Raw genomic sequence first — 23,281 nt, forward strand, 5'->3', positions numbered from 1 at the left:
TGAAAATTGCACATTTTTAATATCAAATAAGACGTTAACACATTGACAACCTCATATCACATGAACATAAAACAGAACGTGTTCAGCTCTCACGTCATATTTCTGATTTGTCTACTCACTGAGGTTGGTGGTAACAACTAGGAAGCTCTGGAATGGCTTCTGCGCCTCCCCGATGAGATGGATGAAGTCTTCTAGCACACGCATTAGCAGGACTGCACCTGGAGAGACCTGTGAGGAGAAGAGGCGTGTGAAGATCGCGGCACCTCACCTCCGCGGGCCCCTGGCGAAGGTAAACACCCGCGTCCACCGCTGCCGGTGCCCCGCACGAACCGCGGCGTGATATTAAAGCCATCAATTCTCAGCGGCGGGCCTTTACAGGTGCGCGGATGCTGAACGAAGCGCACATGCGCCGATGAGTCACGGGCGAGATGGGGGGGGGGGGGATTTCGACGGGACGCGTCCTTCGCCGCGTCTGTGCTTGATCTCCGCGTCGCTGCCCGCACAAATCCTCACGTGGGATCTAATCCGCACGGCAGCCTTTGTTGTGAGGCACAGGGCGCCGCATCTGCATTTCACCGAGACGCTATGGAGACCGCTGCTCGGCCCAGCTGGAATCTTCTAACCGTCTAACCAACACGTTTAAAGGACTTGTGGATGGCAGAGTAGCATCTCGCTGCTCCGCTACAGGGGATGCATAGTTGGACAGGAGGGAATCTCAGGGGAAAAGGGGCCACATGGGCTTAGAGGGAAAAAAAACAGCATTTGGTACCCTTTTTCCAGCCCAATCTTTTACTTTTTTTTTACCCATGTTACCATGCTGCAGATTGTGGTTTATGTGGAGCCAAATGAGATATGGAATGGGTTGTCTGCATGGTTCCATTGCAGTGAATAACTGGAGAACTCCCTGATATTCTGAAGCGGCCCTGTTTTCTGTTCTCATGTAGGGAATAGGTCTGACTTGGTTTAGTGGAAGCTCTTTGACATGTGCAGTCCAGGGGCTTTGAGGCTTGTTGTTTGCTCGGTTGCATGACTTAATAACACATAAATAACAAACTGGAAGCACACTAACATTTGTACTCCATTTGTGTTATTTTTGTTGATGCCTAAATACTTAGGGAAAGTATGGAGTGGATTTCCTTTGTATATATGTGTGTACATAGTGTTGATCTGTCTGTGGTATGTATATATGTGTGTGTATATAGTGCTGATCTGTCTGTGGTATGTATATATGTGTGTATATAGGATTTATCTGTCTGTGGTATGTATATATGTGTGTGTATATAGTGCTGATCTGTCTGTGGTATGTATATATGTGTGTATATAGGATTTATCTGTCTGTGGTATGTATATATGTGTGTGTATATAGTGCTGATCTGTCTGTGGTATGTATATATGTGTGTATATAGGGTTGATCTGTCTGTGGTATGTATATATGTGTGTATATAGGATTTATCTGTCTGTGGTATGTATATATGTGTGTATATAGGGTTGATCTGTCTGTGGTATGTATATATGTGTGTATATAGGGTTGATCTGTCTGTGGTATGTATATATGTGTGTATATAGGATTTATCTGTCTGTGGTATGTATATATGTGTGTATATAGGGTTGATCGTCTGTGGTATGTATATATGTGTGTATATAGGGTTGATCTGTCTGTGGTATGTATATATGTGTGTATATAGGATTTATCTGTCTGTGGTATGTATATATGTGTGTATATAGGATTTATCTGTCTGTGGTATGTATATATGTGTGTATATAGGGTTAGCTGGTCTGAGGCAGGTTGGTCCTATAGTTCCTGGCCTCAGTGGGCACTACTAGTCCAGTTAGAAAAAGTCCAGATAGTGGGGAAATACAGTGGTCCTGAAGGGCACTGATGCTGTCTCGAATGCATTGTTCACGCACACAACTTATGAACTACAGATTAACACACACACACACACACACACACACACACACACACACACACACACACACACACACGCACACACACACAACTCTGTTAAGGCAAAGCCTGTGCACATTTTCCTTGGAACAGGTGCTATTTTATGGGTATGTGATAATGATAAAAATATTATGTCATTACATTCAGTGAACCATAACAGACCAAACACATGGCTTGTGGTGGGAAAAAAAAAACCAGGAGAGAAAAAAAAAGTATAAGCCCGTCAGAGGGATCACTTCTCCCCTCCCCCACGCTCACCCTTACACACATCCACACAGCAACACAGTGAATGGGGCCAACTCTCTCTCCCTCTCTCTGTATTTCTCTCTCTGTGTACCCCCCTCTCTCTCTTTCTGTATCTGTATCTTTCCATCAGCATCTCTCTATCTGTATCTCCCTCAGTATCTTTCTCTCTCCGGGCAGTGAATGTGAGGTAAATGGGGTGAGAAGGTCAAACGGTTTTGAGGAGATTCTGATTATTTACTCAAGTGAGAGTGTGACCTACAGGAAGCCTGGTTTCTAGTCAGCCTAGACAGATCACACACACACACACACACACACACACACACACACACACACACACACACACACACACACACACACACACACACACACTCTTACACACCCGTGTGCATGCACACACATTTGGGAGTCACCAGCCTGTCATAAATAGCATTAAATCCCCAAAGCTCACATCTTCAAACATGGCAGCATCTGAGAAGGAACCCCATTCTTGTAATCGTACGTGACCTTACGTGAATTCAAACCCAATGGCGTGTTTATATAAGCAATCTGCCATTGAAGCACGCAGAAAATAACATATGCTCACACAATGGTTACTGAGTAAAACGACGTGAGCGGAACAACTCCCCGACATCACAGCGGTCGGTGACGGACAGCCCTGGCCCTGGGAAGGCCTGCAGTCCTGTGGAGTCTGATTGTAATATTAAATCGCTTGAAAAACTTCATTATCTGGACACAGTAATAAGGTGTGGTTCATTCTGGCGGAATGAAAACTCTGCAGGAGGGCGGAACATTCACGCATGTAACATCTAGAGAAATTAGATCAAACAGTACAGAGCAATTATCATTATCAATGTCATCTCCTACAAGGGTAGGTGGCGGAGTACGGAAACGCTGCTCTGATGAAGACCTTTTTTAACAGAGGTGCTGTTTGATGTGCCGATGATGAGGTGGGTGAGGAAGAGCGCGTGTGGTCATTTTGGGCTTCTAGAAAGTTCAGCGATTCAGTAAGTAGGAGGGCCCCTAAGTGACTGCGGTGGAAAGTTCACCCTCACACAGAGCGAATACATTCTCTCTCACAGCTGCTGTGACCCTTCCATGCAAAGTTACAAGCAGGGAGGAGAACTGGAGACGGACTGGAATTTGGGCCATTGTTCTTAAAATGATCTTTTTTTGCAGCAGTAGTGGGTCCGAAGGACAAAGGCTCGGTTTCAGGCTTCAGGTTTGTGTTACACAAGCAGAGTTTCAAAATACCAGAGCATGTGCCACTTACATACAAATTAATGGATGGCGCGCGCACACACACGCATAGACGCACGCACATATATACACGTATACACATGCGTACCCACGCACGCACGCACACACACACACACACACACACACACACACACACACACACACACACACACACACACACACACACACACACACACACACACACTTCAGGCCCACACCACCAATCAGGACCATGCAAATTTAGAAAGAGCCTCATACAAAATTAGATGCAAATTTAAAATAATAGCATGCAAAAAGTCCATTACATAGTCTATGGCATAAATTATCCCTCTTATAGCTGCTGCTAAAGTGGAGTTTAGTGAGTATTTGTAGAGCTGGAGCACTCAATGGCCCTCAGAGAGACAAGCCCTTTAAGCATATTTTACTGCAAGCATTACCATTACCTATATCATCTAGCAATAATCAAACCCAGTAGCACCCAAACATTTTCCATTAAAAATCATGCATGTTTTTTTTTTCTTTGGCATGGTAACATAATACTCTTTAAATCCACACTGACATACATCATCTTGGAATAACACATTCATTGAAAGAGAGAGCGAAGGGTGCAGGTTCTCATACAGTGAATGACGAATGATTCATTACGAGACGAGCTGCCCGCTGCTCTTGGAGGGACGTGTCTTATCGTGGCCACGCCTCCTCCCTGATATATGATTGGTCAAACCGAATGCTGAACCTGAGATTTACATCACAGAGGAACAGATAGGAACCTATCACGAGCAGAGCTGAACGCAGCTGGCTAGCATAATGTAGCAGGGCCCACGTACCCTATGTCACAGCTCTCGGTCTCCAAAGACCTAATTAGGTCTAATTAGACTTGGTCTTCAACCTTCCCAAGTTCAGCCATGTCACTCCCTTGCTGTCCTCCCTCCACTGGCTTCCGGTAGCTGCCCGCATCAAATATAAAACCCTGGTGCTGGCCTACAAAGCAAAGAATGGTCCAGCTCCTCCTTACTTGATGGCCATGGTAAAACCCAGATGCATACCTAGAGCCCTCCGCGCCTCAAGTATGTCTCGTCTTGACCCTCCATCATCCAGGACACATGGGAGACAAGCATCCAGACTTTTCTCTGTCCTGGCTCCAAGGTGGTGGAATGAACTTCCCTTGTGTGTCCGAACATCGGAGTCACTTGCTGTCTTCAGACGCCGACTGAAGACCCACCTCTTTCAAGTGCACTTTGCATAATTATGCTTTGTCTATTGTACTTTATCGTCTCTTTCCTCAGGTATTGTGCATAATTGGGTTATAGGAATTGTTTACTGTCTTTTTCCTCAGGGGATGTTTATATTCAGGTATAATTGTTAGGTATCATTTGACTTTCGTCTAGTGGTTTTTCCAGCTTAGAGTACCTTGTGTTCAGGACTATCTATTCTACCTTGGAGATTCCAAGCAACTACATAGCACTTTTGTAAGTCGCTCTGGATAAGAGCGTCTGCTAAATGCCATAAATGTAAATGTAAATGTAGACTTTATTAACCAACTCTGTGAAAATGGGCGTGGCTTAAGTGGCCTGAAGTTGAGGGGCAAATGAGGGGAATATGTGAGAGGAGAGGGTTAAAGAATTAGCCCTTACCTGGTGAGCGTCTTCCCATTTCTCAAGGTTGTCCATGTCCAACATTAAGCTGACTATCTGGAAGAATTTCTGTGGAATAGGAAAGAGAGGAAAAGAAAGACTGTGGGTATAATGGCGTGTGTGCACGTGTGTGTGTGTGTATAAGCGTGTGTGTGTTTTGTGTGTCCCGGACATCCACCTGCACGTCGTCGGGAGCTGGGATGTAGGTTGCTCGTTTGAAGGTGTCCGTCACATTTCGGAGAATCTCCACGGAGAATAAGAGGTCACCGCTATAATAGTTGCGACGGGACATTAACTCCAGGAGACTCCTCACGATCTGAGACATGCCCTCCCCTGCCAGGGTCCTCTGACCCTTCGCAAGATGCTCTCGTAACTGGGAGACAGGAGCAAACACACACACACACACACACACACACACACACACACACACACACACACACACACACATAAGCTAATAATGCAGGACTACATTTAAAGTCTGGTCAACAAACGAAGTAGCAAAATACAGAACTAGACTGTCAACCTCTATGAAAGGAACAGAGTGAATGATATTTGGTAGACCCATTATATTCACTGTAATTATAACTGCCAACATGCTACAGTAAACCTGAACCCAGCAGAACGAGGAGCGTTCTCTGTGAGCACTTGTTCAGGATACAGGGGCTCGGGAGCAGCTGAATGACTAATAACAGTACCGTAGGTCCAAGAGGTGGCAAACAATAGCAATCAGAAACAACAGAGCACCGTGTGATCATAATGCCAGGTTAGTGAATAGGTTAACAGTGCAATCAACCCAATCTCATCACCACTGACCCTTTGGGCACCTTCATTAAAAGCATCATGCAACTGTAATACACAAAAGGGCAAAGAACCGCCAAACTAGTTCTGGCAGAAATTAGGAAGAGCACACAAAGATGGAAAAAAAGCTTTTGAGAGTAAATGCAGAAAAGGTCAAACGGTGAATTATTCAAAGCACTGCACATTGAGCATTGTATGTCGATTGAAACATTTTAGGGCTTCATATAAAAATGTACCACAACTCCAGTTTACATTTGGCGTACAGTGAGAAATAAGAGCGAGACGTGTCACTTACAGCTAAATGTAAATATCTATATTCAAGTGAGATGCATCTGGCGAAGCTCGGAGGACCCCAGTAAGCAACTCCATTAGCGTCCAGCAAACAACGACGACTAGCAGATCCTGCACAGGGGCGGAGAGAAGACACAGACTTCATTTCAACATTGTTACATAAGACGGCAAAAAATAAAATGGCCAGAGTCTATGCGTGTTGAGTATTAAAGAGGGCAGAGGTGTGGTTGTTACTGCGAGTGCAGACATGGCTGGTCTGCCTCTGGGTAACGGCGGGCTGTGGTATTATGGTTAATGGATAAGATCACAGAGCGAAGCTCTTCAGGACACTTGGACACTGCTGCACAACTGTTTACCCACACTTGCATCATGGTTCATCTCTGCAGCAGGCCAAGAGAACAGTCTTAGCCATCCATGCAACACAGAGACCAAGACCTGGCGTCCTGGACAGCAATCAGAGCTACACATACACACATATACACAAATACACAGTAATCCACGGGGAGACACTAACAAAAGCCTGGGAGTGGAAGCCATGTTAGCTCACCTGCCTGTAGGAATTATTAAATTTTATTTTATTTTGGGGAGGGCAGCAGATTACACTCCTGCGTTGACCTCATTCACTGCACGAAGCAGTCACACTTCAAAGGCATCATTTATTAGCCTTCTCTGTTTTTATTACATATAAATCAATGGAAGCCTCCAGGCTGGTTCCAGCATGATGTCTGAGATATATTGCACATAGCATTTATTAAATGTGGGGGGAAAAAGTGTGAGGCAATGCCATAGGCTATAGCGCCTGGGGACAAACCTTGACCAGGTAATGACTAAACGACAGGCTAAAGATTATGTGCATCTATCTATCTATCTATCTATCTATCTATCTATCTATCTATCTATCTATCTATCTATCTATCTATCTATCTATCTATCTATCTATCTATCTATCTATCTATCTATCTATCTATCTATGGTTAGGGTTAGCTCAATGGGGACAATGGCCCTTTAGGGTAACAAACTTCAGACTAATAGCCCAAGTCACCATCAAGAGTGAGATTTACCAAGAAAATACCTTGTGCCCAGTGGTGTTCTGCCAGAACTGAACTGCGACTCACTAATCCATCTCACCAGGATACACAGCATCAACACCGGAAACTCATTCGGGCTGGATAAGTGCGGTTGCATGGTTACAAGAAGGGGGAAGGTAGTCAAAACTGAGGGGAACGTTCTGTCAGATGGTAACAAATGTTGAGGGCAGCTACAAGTACCTTTCGAATCAGGCAAATGGGAATCATGAAGAGGCCACAAGGAAAGCAGCTACAGCCAAATACCTACAAAGAATGTGGCAGGTCTTCTGATGTCAGCTGAACGGGAAGACCTACACCTACACTCTCCCAGTCATCAGATATCCTGTTGGTATAATAAGCTGGCTAAAGGAGGAGACAGAAGATCCACTGACATCAAGACAAGGAAACTCCTCATAATGCACAGATGGTTTCGTCCCAAATCCGGCACTCTGAGACTGCACACTAAGCGGAAGGAGGGGGGGCTGAGGACTAGTGAGAATCAGAGCCACTATCCAGGATGAAACATCAAAGATCCAGGTATGCCAGGAAGATGGCCCCAAGTGATGAAGTGATGAAGTGCTTCTGGAGTACCTCAGACAGCAGAGGAGGACGGGAATGAGGAGGAACCGTCATGGCAGGATAAACTCCATCCACAATATGTACCACCAGCAAATAGTGGAAGTGGCTTATTTGAAGAAATACTACCAAAAGTCTGAACGGAGGGACAGCACAGAAACACTAATGGCAGCAGGACAGGAACAAGCTCTGAATACAAGATCAACAGAGGCTGGTCTTCCACACCAGGCATGGTGCATGCTGCGCAAAGATGCCCCTGAGATGCAAGACGCTAGCAGGCGGAGCATACATGGGACACCATAACCAAGTAGCAGGCATCTGTGCAGAATATGGGCCAGACGTCCCCGCAAATGTGGTGGAGAATGAACGAGTTCTTGTAGACTTCCAGGCTGACAAGATGGTAATGGCGAACCAACCAGACATAGTAGTGATGGATAAACAGCAGAAGAGGGCTGAAGTGATAGATGCAGCCCAAATGACAGCAACATCGGGTACAACAAGGAACACAATAAAGTGAGAGATTGGCTGTGTCCGAAATTGCCTACTACACACTGGATACTGCATAGTGCACTAAGTATATACTGGATACTGCATACTGGTCCTCGAAGTAGTATGCAGTACAGTTTCCAGTATGCAACAAAAGCAAAGCATACTACGGGGTCACGTGAATGTAGCGTTGCATGATGGGATGCAGTACACCACGAAGATAACTCTGTTCGCGTACTGGAATATTTTGCAGAAGTAGTATGGCATCCGGGGATGTTTTGCGTACTCTGGGGCCCAAGCAGTATGCCAGCAGTATGTAGTAGGCTATTTCGAACACAGCCAATGTCAGATCCCAGGAACAACATCTAAGATCTCCATTCAGAAGAGTGCAGTCCTGGGAAAAGCTAAGATGCTACACACACTACACACACACACACACGCACGCACACGCACACACACACGCTTTTCTGAAACAGAGTATGGTGATATCTTTCTTCACAGTCAGCCAGTAGCAGGCTGCCAACACAACACACTGAACTTGTCCACTCATGGACAACTCCTCAACGGGTTCCAAAATAAATGTTCATTAAAAGCACAGAAATCAACGTGAACTGACTGGAGTTATGGGACCTTAACCTGTGGTAAGTTTTGAGAAATGACTAATTGCATCTCTGATGTAGTTTTATGGACTGGTTTTACTGACCATAAAATGTTGCAATAAACCAATCTCCCATGATCTGGAACTTACACTTCAGATCCTAACACAGCACAGCTGCTTTCAGTATTGTTTTTTTATTGCTTTTTTCATTTTTTCCTTATTCTTAAACTGTTTTTGAAACAGATGGTGGTCACAGGATATTACAGTAATTCTCCTTAAGTCTTTAGTTATATTTGTTCATACACTGAAGTACTGATTAAGATATTTTCTTTGTCTCTCGGTTGGACACAAGCACAACCCCCACATCCCAAAATGTTGATGTATTGTGATTTTTTAAATGTTACTTATCAGTATCATTTAGTCTGTAATGAATGCATTATGAGTGTATATAGTGTTCTCTATATTCTGAGTGTCTTCTGATGTAAGTAAAAGTAAGTACCACGTACAAGTATGATGCCAAATCAGGGCGGTGCACTTAGTATTTAACTTTTATAAAATAATTACAATGTTCATTTCAACAAAATCAAAATGAGCATAACGTAACATTGAGAAGCCTGATTATGATTTATGCAAAGAGAGAATAATTGTTTTGGTTGGAGTCAATGGAGAGGTGCTTAGTGTGGGAACAAGTGTTTATGTGTGTGTGTGTGTGTGTGTGTGTGTGTGTGTGTGTGTGTGTGTGTGTGTGTGTGTGTGCGTGTGTGTGTGTGTGCGTGTGTGTGTGTGTGTGTGTGTGTGTGTGTGTGCGTGTGTATGTGTGTGTGTGTGTGTGTGTGTGTGTGTGTGTGTGTGTGTGCGTGTGCGTGTGTGTGTGTTCATGACAGAAGAGCTCCAGGTGGGTGACTCACCAGTGGCGTTTGATGGACACTTGTTGTAGACAGTCTCTCCAGCTGAAGTTCTCTTCCATGTCACAGAGACCTGATACTCGTCCCTGCAGATCTCGTGAGGTGCTACACAGAACAGATGCCAGGGTGTGAGAGCAGGAGTGTGAGTGTGTGTGTGTGTGTGTGTGTGTGGTGTGTGTGTGTGTGTGTGTGTGTGTGTGTGTGTGTGTGTGTGTGTGTGTGTGTGTGTGTGTGTGTGTGCGTGCACATATCGGTTTGTGTGTAGCTGTCCATGTGTTACAGTAAAAAATGCACAGAAATCCATGCAAATCCATGCAGTCTTTTTAATGCATGTAAAACACAGGGCTATATGCTTTATTTCTGTAATGTAAACAGCTTTTACTCATCACATAAACACGTATTTCTCCCTTTCTAAAAGCAGAGGATGTTCATGAGAACCACCACCTACATATATTTTTCTCAACAAACTTGGCGACCAGATCTTCATCCTGAACATGTTGTCACAGCACTATCAAAGCTGGCAGAGGCTATAAGCCCCACAGCAACACCTGCCATTTATTTAATCTATAGCCTCACAAAGCTAGTGAGAGACACGCTTATTACAGGCTGTGGTTTACTGCACTGTGTGGCACTCTGGAAAAGCACACAGCGCAGTGTTTTGAAGCGTTCCCCCGCACCAAGGAGGACATGGTGTTGCTGAGAGAGAGAGAGAGAAAGGAGGATGAGGGAAAATGGGGAGATCTTCTGTCAGACAGGGGGAGAGTGAGAGATAGAGGCCTACAGGTACACAGACAGACAGGCAGACATAAAAGCGCGTGGCCCAGAGATATAGGGAGCAAATGAGAGAGGAAGGCAGAGAAAAACAGTGTGGAAAAGCAAACGCCTGGGGTAGACAGAGAGATGGCAGAGAGAGACAGACGCCCAGAGACAGCGCCACGCCGACACATACGCAAGAGGGGAGCGGTGAGGGAGGCTGGAGAGGATGATGAAACGACCCGCTCGCGGGGAAAAAAACGGAGAAGAGAGGGGGGCCACCGTCCACGCGCGGAGCGTACATCGGCAACGCTGGTTTCAGATCCGTCTCCATCACGCAAGCGGCGCGCACACACACACACACACACACACACACACACACACACCTGGGCACTTCTTGTCGTTGCAGGCGTGCACCTCCTCCCCAGAGCCATCGCAGGGGTAGCCCTGCACGCCCGTGCCCTCGCACAGGCGGAAACGTCGCTGCCAGCCAGAGTCGCACGTCTTGGAGCACGGGCTCCAGGTGTTCCACGGCCCCCAGCTTCCTCCACCTGCCGGCAGTGAGGGGGGTGTCACGAGGAGAGCAGCGGTAACGTATGTACGCGGGCGTGTGTTCGGGACGTACCCCCGCACGAGGGGTTGGTGCACTCTCGCGTCTCTGCGTGCGTCCCCTTGCACTCAGACCAGCCGTGCGCAGACACGCTGCAGCGTCGCTGTCTCTGCTGGGTCCCCGTCCCACACGACACGGAGCAGCGTGTCCAGGCAGCCCAGTCCATCCACTGGCCCTCCACTACAGCGAGAGAGAGAGAGCGAGAGAGAGAGAGAGAGAGAGAGAGAGAGAGAGAGAGAGAGAGAGAGAGAGAGATCAACAGACAGAAAGGGAAAGGGAGGCAGAGAGAGAGAGAAGGGGAAGTGATAAGAATAGAAGATAATGGGGCAGAAACAGAGAGAGGGATATATGACGGAGGAAAAAAGGAGAGATAGAGGAGAAAGAAACAGAAAAGGACACAGTTATAAAGCCAGAAGGACAACCAAGCAGACGTCGATGCAGACGCAAGCAGGGAAGCAGGCTGTGTCTGTGGACAGTGGAACACAGTCAATCAGTCATAGACTCTCCTATGTAATCCCACTTTACTCTGAGGGATAATTACACTATCATTAACACCTGCAGTAAAGTCTCTTCAGTTTAGGGAAACCAAGGTCGATTTGATCACATACCTTTGGAATCGGTATACAGGTTACTACAACACCTCAAACATCACCGTGATAGTCGTACTTCATCCTAACAGCGCCGCGTTTGCCACTAAACTGCTGTCCTCAAACGATCCTAACACACTCTGCGAGTCAGACACTCCAACATGCCTGACAGGATCCTGAAGGACCAAGCCAGGCCTGCGGGACCAGTGAACCATCAGGACACACCGCCGAGCCTTATATAACGCTATTTACTGCCTGTAATCAATAGAGTAGCACAGCATCAAAGGGCATTTAAAGGCATAAAAAGTGTTCAAAAAGATTTAGAGACAGATATATATCTGTGGGCAATTACCTACAAAATAAAAGTTTGATAACACCTGTACAGAAACTAATTAGATCCTGTTTTTGTGATGTCAGGAAGATATTTTGAGTGGTCATGGGGGATTTGTCTAGCTGAAAAGTTTTTTCTTCTTTTCATTTTTTAGAAAACTAAACAACATTATTTGCATAAGAAACCATGGCAATACAGTGAAAGGATGACTTTAGTTATTAAATTACCCACCTTGTGGTTGACAATGAGAGAAAGATTTCAGATAAAAATTCCACTGCACAAGTTTATTGATTCTAATCTAATTATGCAATATATTACCAACTATGGAAAACTGCACACTGCCTGAAATGAAATAGGAGTCAGTCTGTTAATCTCTGCAGTCGGTCTGTTAATCTCCAAACCGATTTCATCCGACTTTCCAATGCTGCATTAGGACAAAACCCTCATACATTATTTATGACCACTACCTCATGCTACAGTTCACATTGCACGAGGTCCATTAGTTATTATACATGTATATTTTTGGCAAATGGGAGGCTCCCTGCTTGTTTGGGTCCATTTCCTCATTATAATAAACCCATCTGACTGGGCCTCATGCTCTGGGCCTCCAGTTAAATGCTGTGCTTGTCTGGTGCTCATGCATATTCATCAAGTAATACCGAGCTTCTGCATGGAGTCTGGACCACACCTGGACTCACTGAAGTGGCACCTGTATTTACTGAAGCAAATCCCTTCTGTCAACTAAACTCACACTGAAACTACATCTGCCCCATCATTTCATATTAAACCAAAGCCTTAAGCTTAAACAGTCACTATAATATAATGAAGTTTACATTAAGTCTCCCAGCAGAAACTGAGTTAAGTCCTGCTCAGGACTTTATAAATAATATAAGTATGTGTATAAGAAGCAACTTTTTGATTATGTTTCTTATAGCACATATGTGGAGAGTTCTTTATTCTTGTTGTATTCAGGCTGATGTTGGTATGATTGATGACAATTTAAAATAAAATTCACTCTTAATTTAAGTGCATTTTATGGAAGAAGACACACTGACACAAAATAATGATACTACCACTAATTTGGCAAACTGCCCCTCCTAACAACATTTTTTTCAACATTATATAATCCTTACTATACACCAAGCACTTCCACAGTATACTGCATTAGATTTAACGTGAACCAGCCATGCAAATGATGACAGGCTGACCTATGCAGTGAGTAAACACAGGGCGAAAGATTACTGGATATGCGGCAGTCACCTAGGTTACGAGTTTAGAAGCATCGCCATGGAGCAAAACTGTGATAAATAACAACAATCTTCCCCGTCCCATAAACCCAATCAGTACACAGGAATGCTGGCTGTCCGTCTGCGCCGTCATCGTTGCGTCTGAATGGACGACTCGTCGTCTCTCCCAGAAACAACCACCAATGAAAAACGACATGCGCATATCTTGGTTGCCATGGGAGACGGCAGCTGCAGTAACGCGGCCTGCCTCGCCTCTTGAGCCAAAGCTAAGTACACACAGCTAAGAACCTAATGCCATAAGAGTGAGAGAGAGAGAGAGAGAGAGAGAAAGAGGGAGAGAGAGAGATATGAAAAGACAGTAAGAATAAGAGAGGGAGAGATAGACAGCCAAAAACAGGAGAGTCTACTGACAGCAATAAGCTACCAAACATTTTGTGGGACAGCCATCAGTCAGACTTTGGCATTGAGTCATAGCTTGAGGTACAAGTGGTACAAATGTTTTACAGTAAAATAATAATTCCATTTAACCTTCTTTATCTTGATTTGTGATTAAGAACCTTGTTAGTGACTTTATTTTTTCATTTACACTTACAATATTTGTCTTTGCAATGGTCTTTTAACCGCATTCATTCCAGTTGTTGAAATGAACTAAAGCAAAAAGAAAAGATGCAAGTGAGAGCAGGAGAAGGGTGGAGGAAGAGAAGGGTGGAGGTAGAGAAAGTTGAAGACAGATAATGGTGGAGATAGAAAAGGGTGGAGGTAGAGAAGAGTGGAGGTAGAGAAGGGTGGAGGTAGAGAAGAGTGGAGGTAGAGAAAGTTGAAGACAGATAATGGTGGAGATAGAAAAGGTTGGAGGTAGAGAAGGGTGGAGGTAGAGGAAGTTGAAGACAGATAATGGTGGAGATAGAAAAGGGTGGAGGTAGAGAAGAGTGGAGGTAGAGAAGGGTGGAGGTAGAGAAGAGTGGAGGTAGAGAAAGTTGAAGACAGATAATGGTGGAGGTAGAGAAAGTTGAAGTCAGATAATTGTGAAGACAGAGAAGGGTGGAGGCAACGGAGGCTGGACGTAGAGAAGGGTGGAGGTAGAGACAGATGGAGACAGAAGGGTGGAGACAGAGAAGGGTAGAGGTAGATAAGGGTGGAGGAAAAGAAGGCTGGAGGTAGAGAAGGGTGGTGGTAGAGAAGAGTGGAGGGATATAAGGGTGGAGGAAAAGAAGGCTGGAGGTAGAGAAGGGTGGAGGTAGAGACATGTGGAGACAGAAGGGTGGAGGTACAGAAGGGTGGAGACAAAGCAGGGTGGAGACAGAAAAGGGTAGAGGTAGAGAAGGGCAGAAACAAAGCAAGGTGGAGGTGGTGAAGGGTGGATACAAAGAAGACTAGAGGTACAGAAGGGTGGAGACAGAGAAGGGATAGGTAGAGAAGGGTGGAGACAGAGAAGGGTGGAGGTAGAGAAGGGATACAGTTGTGATCAAATTTATTCAACCCCCACTGAAATAAAGTGTTTTGGCCAGTTTGACATTGATTTTGATCATTTCAGCCATCTTATTTACAATTATATCAAAGAGGCACTTATAAATTAGACAAACATAACATAATATTTATGATGGAATAACCACAAATGTCTTTACTGTGCTCACATCATTATCAGTTTTATTCAACCCCCTAGTGACATTATTTTTTAGTACTTAGTACAACATCCTTTTCCAGTTATGACAGCTTTCAAGCGTGAAGCATAGCTTGACACAAGTGTCTTGCAGCGACCTATGGGTATCTTAGCCCATTCTTCATGGGCAAAAGCCTCCAGTTCAGTCACATTCTTAGGCTTGCGCACTGCAACTGCCTTCTTTAGGTCCCACCAGAGGTTCTCAATTGGATTTAAGTCTGGTGATTGCGATGGCCACTCTAGAATGTTCCAGCCTTTCATGTTCAACCATGCTCTAGTGGACTTGGATGTGTGCTTCGGATCATTGTCCTGTTGGAAGGTCCAACGTCTCCCAAGCCGCAGATTTGTGACTGACTCCATCACATTTTCCTCCAAGATCTCCTGGTACTGAAGGGAATTCATGGTACCCTGCACACGTTGAAGCTTTCCTGTACCATTAGAAGCAAAACAGCCCCAAAGCATAATTGACCCCCCGCCCTGCTTCACAGTAGGCAAGGTGTTCTTTTGTTCATAAGCCTGGTTCTTCCTTCTCCAAACATAGCGCTGGTCCATTGTCCCAAACAGTTCTAATTTAGTTTCCAAAACCTGTTCCAAAACCTTTGTGGCTTGTCCACATGACTTTTGGCATACTGCAGTCGACTTTTCTTGTTCTTTGGAGTCAGCAAGGGGGTGCGTCTGGGCGTTCTGTCATGGAGGTCATCGTTATGCAGTGCGCGCCTTATTGTCTGAGCTGAAACTTCAGTGCCCACATCTGACAGGTCTTTTTTCAGTTCCTTAGCAGTCACGCGGGGATTTTTCTCCACATTACGCTTCAGGTAGCGCACAGCAGTCGCGGTCAGGATCTTCTTTCTGCCATGACCAGGTAACGTTTCCACTGTGCCCTTTAACTTGAACTTGCGAATGATACTTCCGATAGTGTCTCTTGGAATATTTAACAACTTCGCAATCTTTTTATATCCATTGCCATTCTTGTGAAGAGCAATAACCTCTTCTCTTGTCTTCTGGGACCATTCTCTTGCCTTCACCATGCTTGGAAACACACCAGTAGATGTCTAGAAGGAGCTGAGTATCACAGTCCTTTTAAATCTGCCTAATTGGTGCTTATCATGCTTGATTGCTGCTCGTTGACATCCACAGATGTTTTCAATACCTGATGGAAAACACTGGAATTGAACCTCTGTTCTTAGGAGTGGTAGTCGTAAAGGGGTTGAATAATTGTGTCAATGAAGAAATCACAAAAAGGCCATTTAATACTTTATGACAAAAAAAATTGATGCTATCTTAGTTGCATTTAGTTCTTTAACAAGTCCTTGTAAGATTTCATTATGAACACAATTACAAATGTGCACTGAATTCCATAAAACCCTTCGCAGCATTGGGGGTTGAATAAATTTGATCACAACTGTAGGTGGAGAAGGGATAGGTAGAGAAGGGAGAGGTAGAGAAGGGTGGAGGTAGAGAAGGGTGGAGACAGAGAAGAGTGGAGGTAGAGACGGGTGGAGGTAGAGAAGGGTGGAGGTAGAGAAGGGAGAGGTAGAGAAGGGTGGAGGTAGAGAAGGGTGGAGGTAGAGAAGGGAGAGGTGGAGATGGGCTTCCACATTAGCTTGGGTTTCACAAATGTCCATTTGCATTTATTCATAATATTCACATGCCCATGGTTATGAATCACGCTCTATTATAGGGACCACACAGAGAGAGAGACAGACACAGAGAAAGCGAGATTTCTATATACTATCAAAGCCCAGTATCTATTTCCTTATGACACGAGGGCTGTGCTGGTGTTCGTCATTTCAAAGCTGCCTTGTCTTTGAACCTCAACAACCATGAGTGCTGTGATCAGACATGAAGAGGAAAGGCCACTGGTGAAACCATTACTTCTCCACAAGGCACCAAATATACATGCACACAACCAAGATTCATTACACTAAGATAATCCAAGATAAAAATGAAAAATGTCATTTATACACACACACACACACACACACACACACACACACACACACACACACACACACACACACACACACACACACACACACACACACACACACACACACACACACACACAGTTAACTATTACTTCCTTTGCCCTTGGGTGAATTAGCCTGACTAACTCCCTTCAACAATTTCCATTAAAATCATTTGAAGTCATGCCATTCCAGACGTCCAGCAATCCTGCAGTTTCTAATCACCCCCTGTCTGCTGTCTCATATAAAACAGCTAATGCTCGTCTAACTGCAAGCAGGCCTGACAAAGGAAACTGAAGGGATGTCAGGTTACCCCAAAAATCCTTTAGCTGCTTTTTTTTAACTCAAGCCTGGAGTCGCACTACAAAACTTCTCAGCATGGCAATGATCAGAAAATTCCCTCTGTTCAGAGAATTTCCACTTTCTTCCATGAGATGTTGCTGCTGAGAATAAATAACAAGAATTTACTTCATGACCTTAACTGACCCTTTTTACGTCTATGGCTACGACTGTTTTAAACACACATAACGCAATTCAGTCACGAAGCAATTGTACAAGAAACAAGCAAGACTGTGCTACAGCAAAGCATACTACATACTAGGCATATTATGTACTAGGCATATTACATACTTGGCATACTAAATACTAGGCATATTATGTACTAGACATATTAAATAATTGGCATACTACATACTAGGCATATTAGGTGTGGGCTTGCACACATCCCCACAAAATCATACAGACTCAAAAATCCATTTGGGTGAAGGCACAGTCATTGAGGTCCAAAATATATCAGAGATGCCTCCCATGGGGGAATAAAGGTAGCAGTGGGGCATGTCTAGATTGGCTGATATAACAATGACGCTGGTGTCCAAAAGACACTCTCATGGCCCCAGATGCATCACCGAGTAACAGCAGTGTCTATTAGTGTGACCTGACCCTGCCTTGAGTTAATTGCCACGAGCGAATTGCATGTCACCATTGGCCTTGCAGCATGACAGTGGATAGATTTGAATATGAAAAAGGTGAGATGGTGTTGATCTGGGGGGAAACTCTGGAGGGTGAGGTAAGGGATCTGCTCACTGACAGGTTGTAATCACTGTCAATCAAATGGCACTCGGGCAGATTGGCTGGCCTGTTTATTTGCGCCTCCTCAAATCAAAGATAATCATAGTGATTGGCCATCACCCCCTAACCCTTCAGTTGGCACCGTAATGGAGGCACTCGATGAGGGGGGACTGTTTAAATTGAAACCAAATTGAAATGTAACAGGGAAATGATTTATTGCTCATCTCGGTGAGGTAATAACTAATCTGGAGATTCGCATCCTGCTCTGTGAGGTGACAGTAGTGCTGCCTGTGGCAGAGAGTCATTGGAGGTGAGCAGGTGCACATGCATCTGTGTATCTGCTTAAACACGGCCAGACACGCCCACCTCCCCTCTGTCTGAGCCGGGATTGGACGCTGGGAGAGACATTTCCAATCTGGGACTGGCAGGATGAGTCAAATGAACAGAGAAAAAAGACAAAAAACCTGAATGCATTATGGTAAAGAGTGTGTGTGTGTGTGTGTGTGTGTGTGTGTGTGTGTGTGTGAGAGAGAGAGAGAGAGAGAGAGAGAGAGAGAGAGAGAGAGAGAGAGAGAGAGAGAGAGAGAGAGAGAGTATAGAAGTTGTAATTTCTGGGTTATAAATGAGTTTAAGCCGTTTGCTGGTGCTAGACATCTAAGCATTCTGCTCCACTCAAGTGTGCTTTTTGGATACCATTAATCAAAATGGCCCCCTCTTTTTCATTATTTACTTGTTGCCCATTGGACAAATTATCCATAACCATCACCTTAGGTTTGTTAGGCAGATGACATTCTATTATGTCTAAGTGCCATTTCCACTGTCATTCCTAATAACACTTCTATGACCACTTTCATGGTATATAATGTTTACAGCATCTATATCAGATTTGAAACTCGGACAAGACTTACAAGAGATTACACCCAAAGTTCCAAGACTACAGATATTACAACTGAATGTGTGACCGATAAACTCACCCCAGTTAGAAACATTGGCATCTAAGTCCCGCTTCTCAACCCTGTCTGGTCTTCTTTGTTTGGAGTATAGCCCTCACTCTTTTCCGGATGTTAATGATGCTAAAATTCCAGCCCATGTTTTAATCACTCCTCACACTGACTACTGTAATTCACTCTTTATAGGTATTCCTGCAATATATCCAAACAAACTTCATTTTAAATCCCTGCTGATAAAGTACTGATGCACACAAAGAGGCCTGCTCATATTGGTCCTGTTGTTCATCAGTTACACTGGTTACTGGTTAAATAGAAAATCCTCACATTTAAAGCTCTGCGCGGTCTTGCTCCTATTTCATCTTTAGAACCTTTCTGGCAGAAATCCACTCGCTGTACCTCATACTGGGACTTCTTCGATGAGTGGCAGGACATTTAGTGCTGCGGCATCGAAACGAAATAAAAAAAGGATTCATTCACAAAACAGAGGAAAGGCAGAGGACAGAAAGCAGCAGGGGAAAGATCACTGATATGTCACGAGACATATATACAGAGCCCAGAGCAGCAAATGTTTCTGTAATAGACGTGAAGTAATCTACCAGAGTAAAAAAGCTGACCATAAATGAAACAGAGGGCAAATGAACACAGAACACAACAGTTGTGGGAATGAACCAGAACAGAAACATAAGAGAGGAGAGAGAGAGAGATTAGAGTAATGGTGAGATGAAGATTAGTACTAACCGGGACATAAAGCTAGATTGCAGAGTTTGGTCTGCACCTCTGGCCCATTGCAGGCCGTGTCTCCGTGCCAGGGGCCCACACAGCTCCTGCCCCGACTCCGAGAGCCACGGCCACACGTGACTGAACACGGGCTCCACGGAGACCACTCCTCCCACAGCCCATGTGCTGCAAACACCAACACATTCACCAGCAGTTTGATGAGATGGCAAGAGGTGGGGCAAAGGCTGCAGGAACCCACAGGGGCATCAGCCAGCAGAGAAACTCCACCCAGCCAGAGGGCAACAGTGCCACTCACCATAGTGGGCCTTCTCCATCTTCAGAAGCCCCACCTCCTTGTTGAGAATGTTGAAAGGAAGACTGAATGGAGTATGCAATCAAGGATTAAGAGTGGGAATGCGCGGATTATGAAACAGCACACACAACTTGGATGAGGTTTCCTTTACCCTGTTGGAATTGACCATGGGAACCGTGATGGCGTGTACCAATGACGCATATCAATGAATTCAACCACTTTAAATTACAGTAATAGTATACGTTTCATCGTTGCGCTCGAGGTGTGGGATAGACGTGCCTTAATGAGCCTTCGAGGTTATCAGAGCCGACACGCAGAGACGCAGATGGATGTGAAATGCGATGTAATGACAGCGAGAGAATGGTGAGCCGCTGGACGTGGGAGTGTAGCGGCACTCGCCAGACCACTGCAGTGAAACAACAGTAAAAGCAGCCTCAGCCCGGCAAGCAAGCAGCCGGAAGAGCTGGTTGGTTGAGAGGCCACACCGCGCCCGGCTCACCTCTGCTGCTCGGGTAGGGCCAGGACGGGCTTAGCGGGAGCGGTGCACAGCAATCGCTACATTACCAACGCAACCCGACCATAGTTCAAACGCGCTTTTCTCCGTGCTGTTGTGCCAGTGAAAGGAGTCAGAAATGGATCTGGGTAGATAAAGGAATGCGGAGATGAGAGGGAGAAATTTAGAGGGGAAGAAAGCGATGCAGAAAAAGGGAGATGTGGAGACCGAGAGGGGAGGGGGTAGAAGGAGGGACAGAGAAAGAGAGAGAGAGGGATGGTAAGGACACTGACAGAGATGCAGGCAAAAGAACGAAAATCTTGAAGATGGAAAGAGATTTGATGAGAGGCAGAGGATTCTGGGGGATGGATGAGTTTTAGACAAGGGATAAGGATCATGGGCGGAGGGGTGAAAAAAGAGGCACAGTTTTTTGAGGGAGACTTGGAGAGAGGGTTTAGAAAGAGAGAGGGAGAGATAGCTGCCCTCTACTGTGTTGAGCAGGGATGTAGTGTGAATTATGTATGCTGATGAATAATTGATCTCACTCTGTAGTGCAAAGCTCAAAGGAGCCATGGCTCAACTGCACACAGAGCACAGAAAAGCTCACATGAAGAGGGTGAGCAAGGGAGAAATGCAGAGGGAGAGATGGAGAGAGAAAGACACCGATGGTTGGATGGGTGGATGGATGGATGGATGGATGGATGGATGAATGGATGGATGGATGGATGGATGGATGGATACTTGTTCCCTAGGCAGCCAAAAGCCTTGTCAGCTGAAAGATGCTAACCTTATAAAAATATCGAACCAAAAAAAAAAAAAAAAAAAAAAACAATCATTTTCATTTATTTGGTATTTGCTCTCGTCGTAATTAACGGCTGTGCTGGACAAGCTCCCTTAATTGTGAACCTTCCTGCAGATGGTTCTGTTTATGCAATTAACCCTGTAAAAATTAAAGGTCACAAGATATTTGTTCACTTTTAGTCCAGCAGAAATGTTTGGTAACACTGAAGGTAGGATGCTAGGGAGAGCTGCACTGATGGCGTATGACCCTGGCGTGGACAGGGAACTTGCAGCCTTCGTACATTTTGCATTACAGACTGCATTACCTACCAAATCACTGCCTATCTAACCCTCCTGCTGAGATCCCAAGCCTGCCTACCCTGACCTATTGGGTGGTTAGACTTCCTTCTAAAGTGTAGGTTGTGTGAGTATGACAGAGAGAGAGGAAGGATGACGGAGAAAGGGAGGAGACCGAGTAGCAAAAAGAGACTGAAAGAGAAAATAAGAAAGGATGGAAAGCAGAAAGAAGAAGAAGAAGGGAGCTAATCTAGCAAGTCGACGGACGAGAGCTAGTCTAGCAGGTCGATGGGGCAGAACGGAATTGAGAGCTCTTCCATAGTTAACTGATCTACAATGGCACAAATCCCCTGAGGGTCTTCATTCGACCCATTAGCGGTGCATTTGCTGCTGCATTTCAGCCTCACACCTCCCCTTGTTAAATATTCTGGTGACTCAGATAAGGGTAGAGAGAGCGGTGACAGACCGTTGTCCCTGCTGAACTGTACCATTATGAGAGGAGGGTCTGCCTCTGATAGGTTTTAAAGGGCAAAAGCAAACAGAGAGCTCCACCTTTTGGCTCAGCACTGCAATTGCCCCATTTGCCCTCAGACTTACTCTAGATGTTACAGAGCCATAACCTGGAATTATTGGCGGAGAAGACATGGAATGATATAGTACCCCCCCCCCCCCCCACCATTCAGGACAGGTAAGAATGACTTTATCTCTCTTAAAGGATTGCATGAGGTTCCATTTATCAAGCACCCTTTAGCTTTGAATTCAATTTCTCCATTAAAAAGAACAGACCCGAGTTCCATTTAGTTACTGACTGTCACCTGAATGCGATCCACACCATTCTGAGAAACAGGGATACAAGAAATGTCCTCATACATATTGTGAAGACATGGCAGGCTTTCTTTAGATGGTCATAAAAAGATTCATTCAGTAGTCGTGGCTTGCTGCAAGATGACTCTTTCCTTTGACGAGGCTAACTTCTCACATTACCCAATACCCCTCCGACAGGGGGAACCATATAGCACATCTCTCTGAAAGAAAATATCAGATGCATTGTATTTATTGGATTTTTTCCCATCCCGTACCGAGAATGTTTGACTGTGTGGCTGGTCATGTCAAAAGAATGAAAGACAATTTCAAAACCATTTATTCAATTCAAAATGAAAAGAAAAAAAAAATCAATTTCGTGTTCTTCATGGGTGCATGAAACCCAACGGCAGATGAGAGCACAGATGAGCCTGTGCAGCTTGTTTAGCTGGGCTACCATTGGAGTTGTACCATTTGTAAAGTTTATTTGGAGAATGCTCGCGACGGCCATGATTAAGCCAGAGCTGGAGTAAAGCTAACGGAGAAGAAACAGAGTCTTCGGCAGGAAGCCTACAGAGAAATGAGCTTCGCCCCCTGCTCCACGCGCACTCTCCCCGAATCCTACCGCCATTGAGTAATTAGCCCAGTTCCCAGACTAAATACACCAAGCCATCACTCGCCGGCTTCGCCATTTAATTTGACACAGTGTGTACGTGAAGATCCGATATCTGGAGCTAAGCTAACTCCGCCCTAGTCACACGTCGGTTCAAGGCTAGCGAACGGCTTCTTCTCTGTCCGATTTTAATCTCTGTCTCTATGCAATAACGCAGCGGCTGTCCCTGAATTATGAACAGGCTACAGAAAGTGGCGGCGTAAATCTGCCGTTGCTCTCCCACACTGGAAGGAAGAAAATAAAAGGGGA

The 23,281-nt window shown here is 45.0% G+C and overlaps 1 protein-coding gene across 20 annotated transcripts in view; it reads right to left on the reverse strand.

Annotated features, from left to right (window-relative positions):
• adgrb2 (adhesion G protein-coupled receptor B2) overlaps positions 1-23,281 on the reverse strand; it is a 189,080-nt gene that overhangs the window by 71,243 nt on the left and 94,556 nt on the right. For 19 of the 20 annotated variants that reach the window (XR_013131778.1, XM_077008547.1, XM_077008546.1 and 16 more), the window contains 7 exons: positions 11,164-11,328; positions 10,925-11,089; positions 9,789-9,890; positions 6,158-6,264; positions 5,243-5,437; positions 5,065-5,133; positions 120-228 (listed from right to left, as the gene is read on the reverse strand). Coding sequence is in view for 19 of the 20 variants with exons in the window: in XM_077008547.1 (XP_076864662.1) it covers positions 120-228; positions 5,065-5,133; positions 5,243-5,437; positions 6,158-6,264; positions 9,789-9,890; positions 10,925-11,089; positions 11,164-11,328 (912 nt within the window). In the remaining variant the exon portion in view is untranslated. Of the gene's footprint in view, positions 1-119; positions 229-5,064; positions 5,134-5,242; positions 5,438-6,157; positions 6,265-9,788; positions 9,891-10,924; positions 11,090-11,163; positions 11,329-19,696; positions 19,752-23,281 lie in introns of those variants that run through there. The other variant, XM_077008550.1, reaches the window with a different exon arrangement.

This window comes from Brachyhypopomus gauderio, chromosome 6 (assembly GCF_052324685.1).
Source record: "Brachyhypopomus gauderio isolate BG-103 chromosome 6, BGAUD_0.2, whole genome shotgun sequence".
Taxonomy (NCBI): domain Eukaryota; kingdom Metazoa; phylum Chordata; class Actinopteri; order Gymnotiformes; family Hypopomidae; genus Brachyhypopomus; species Brachyhypopomus gauderio.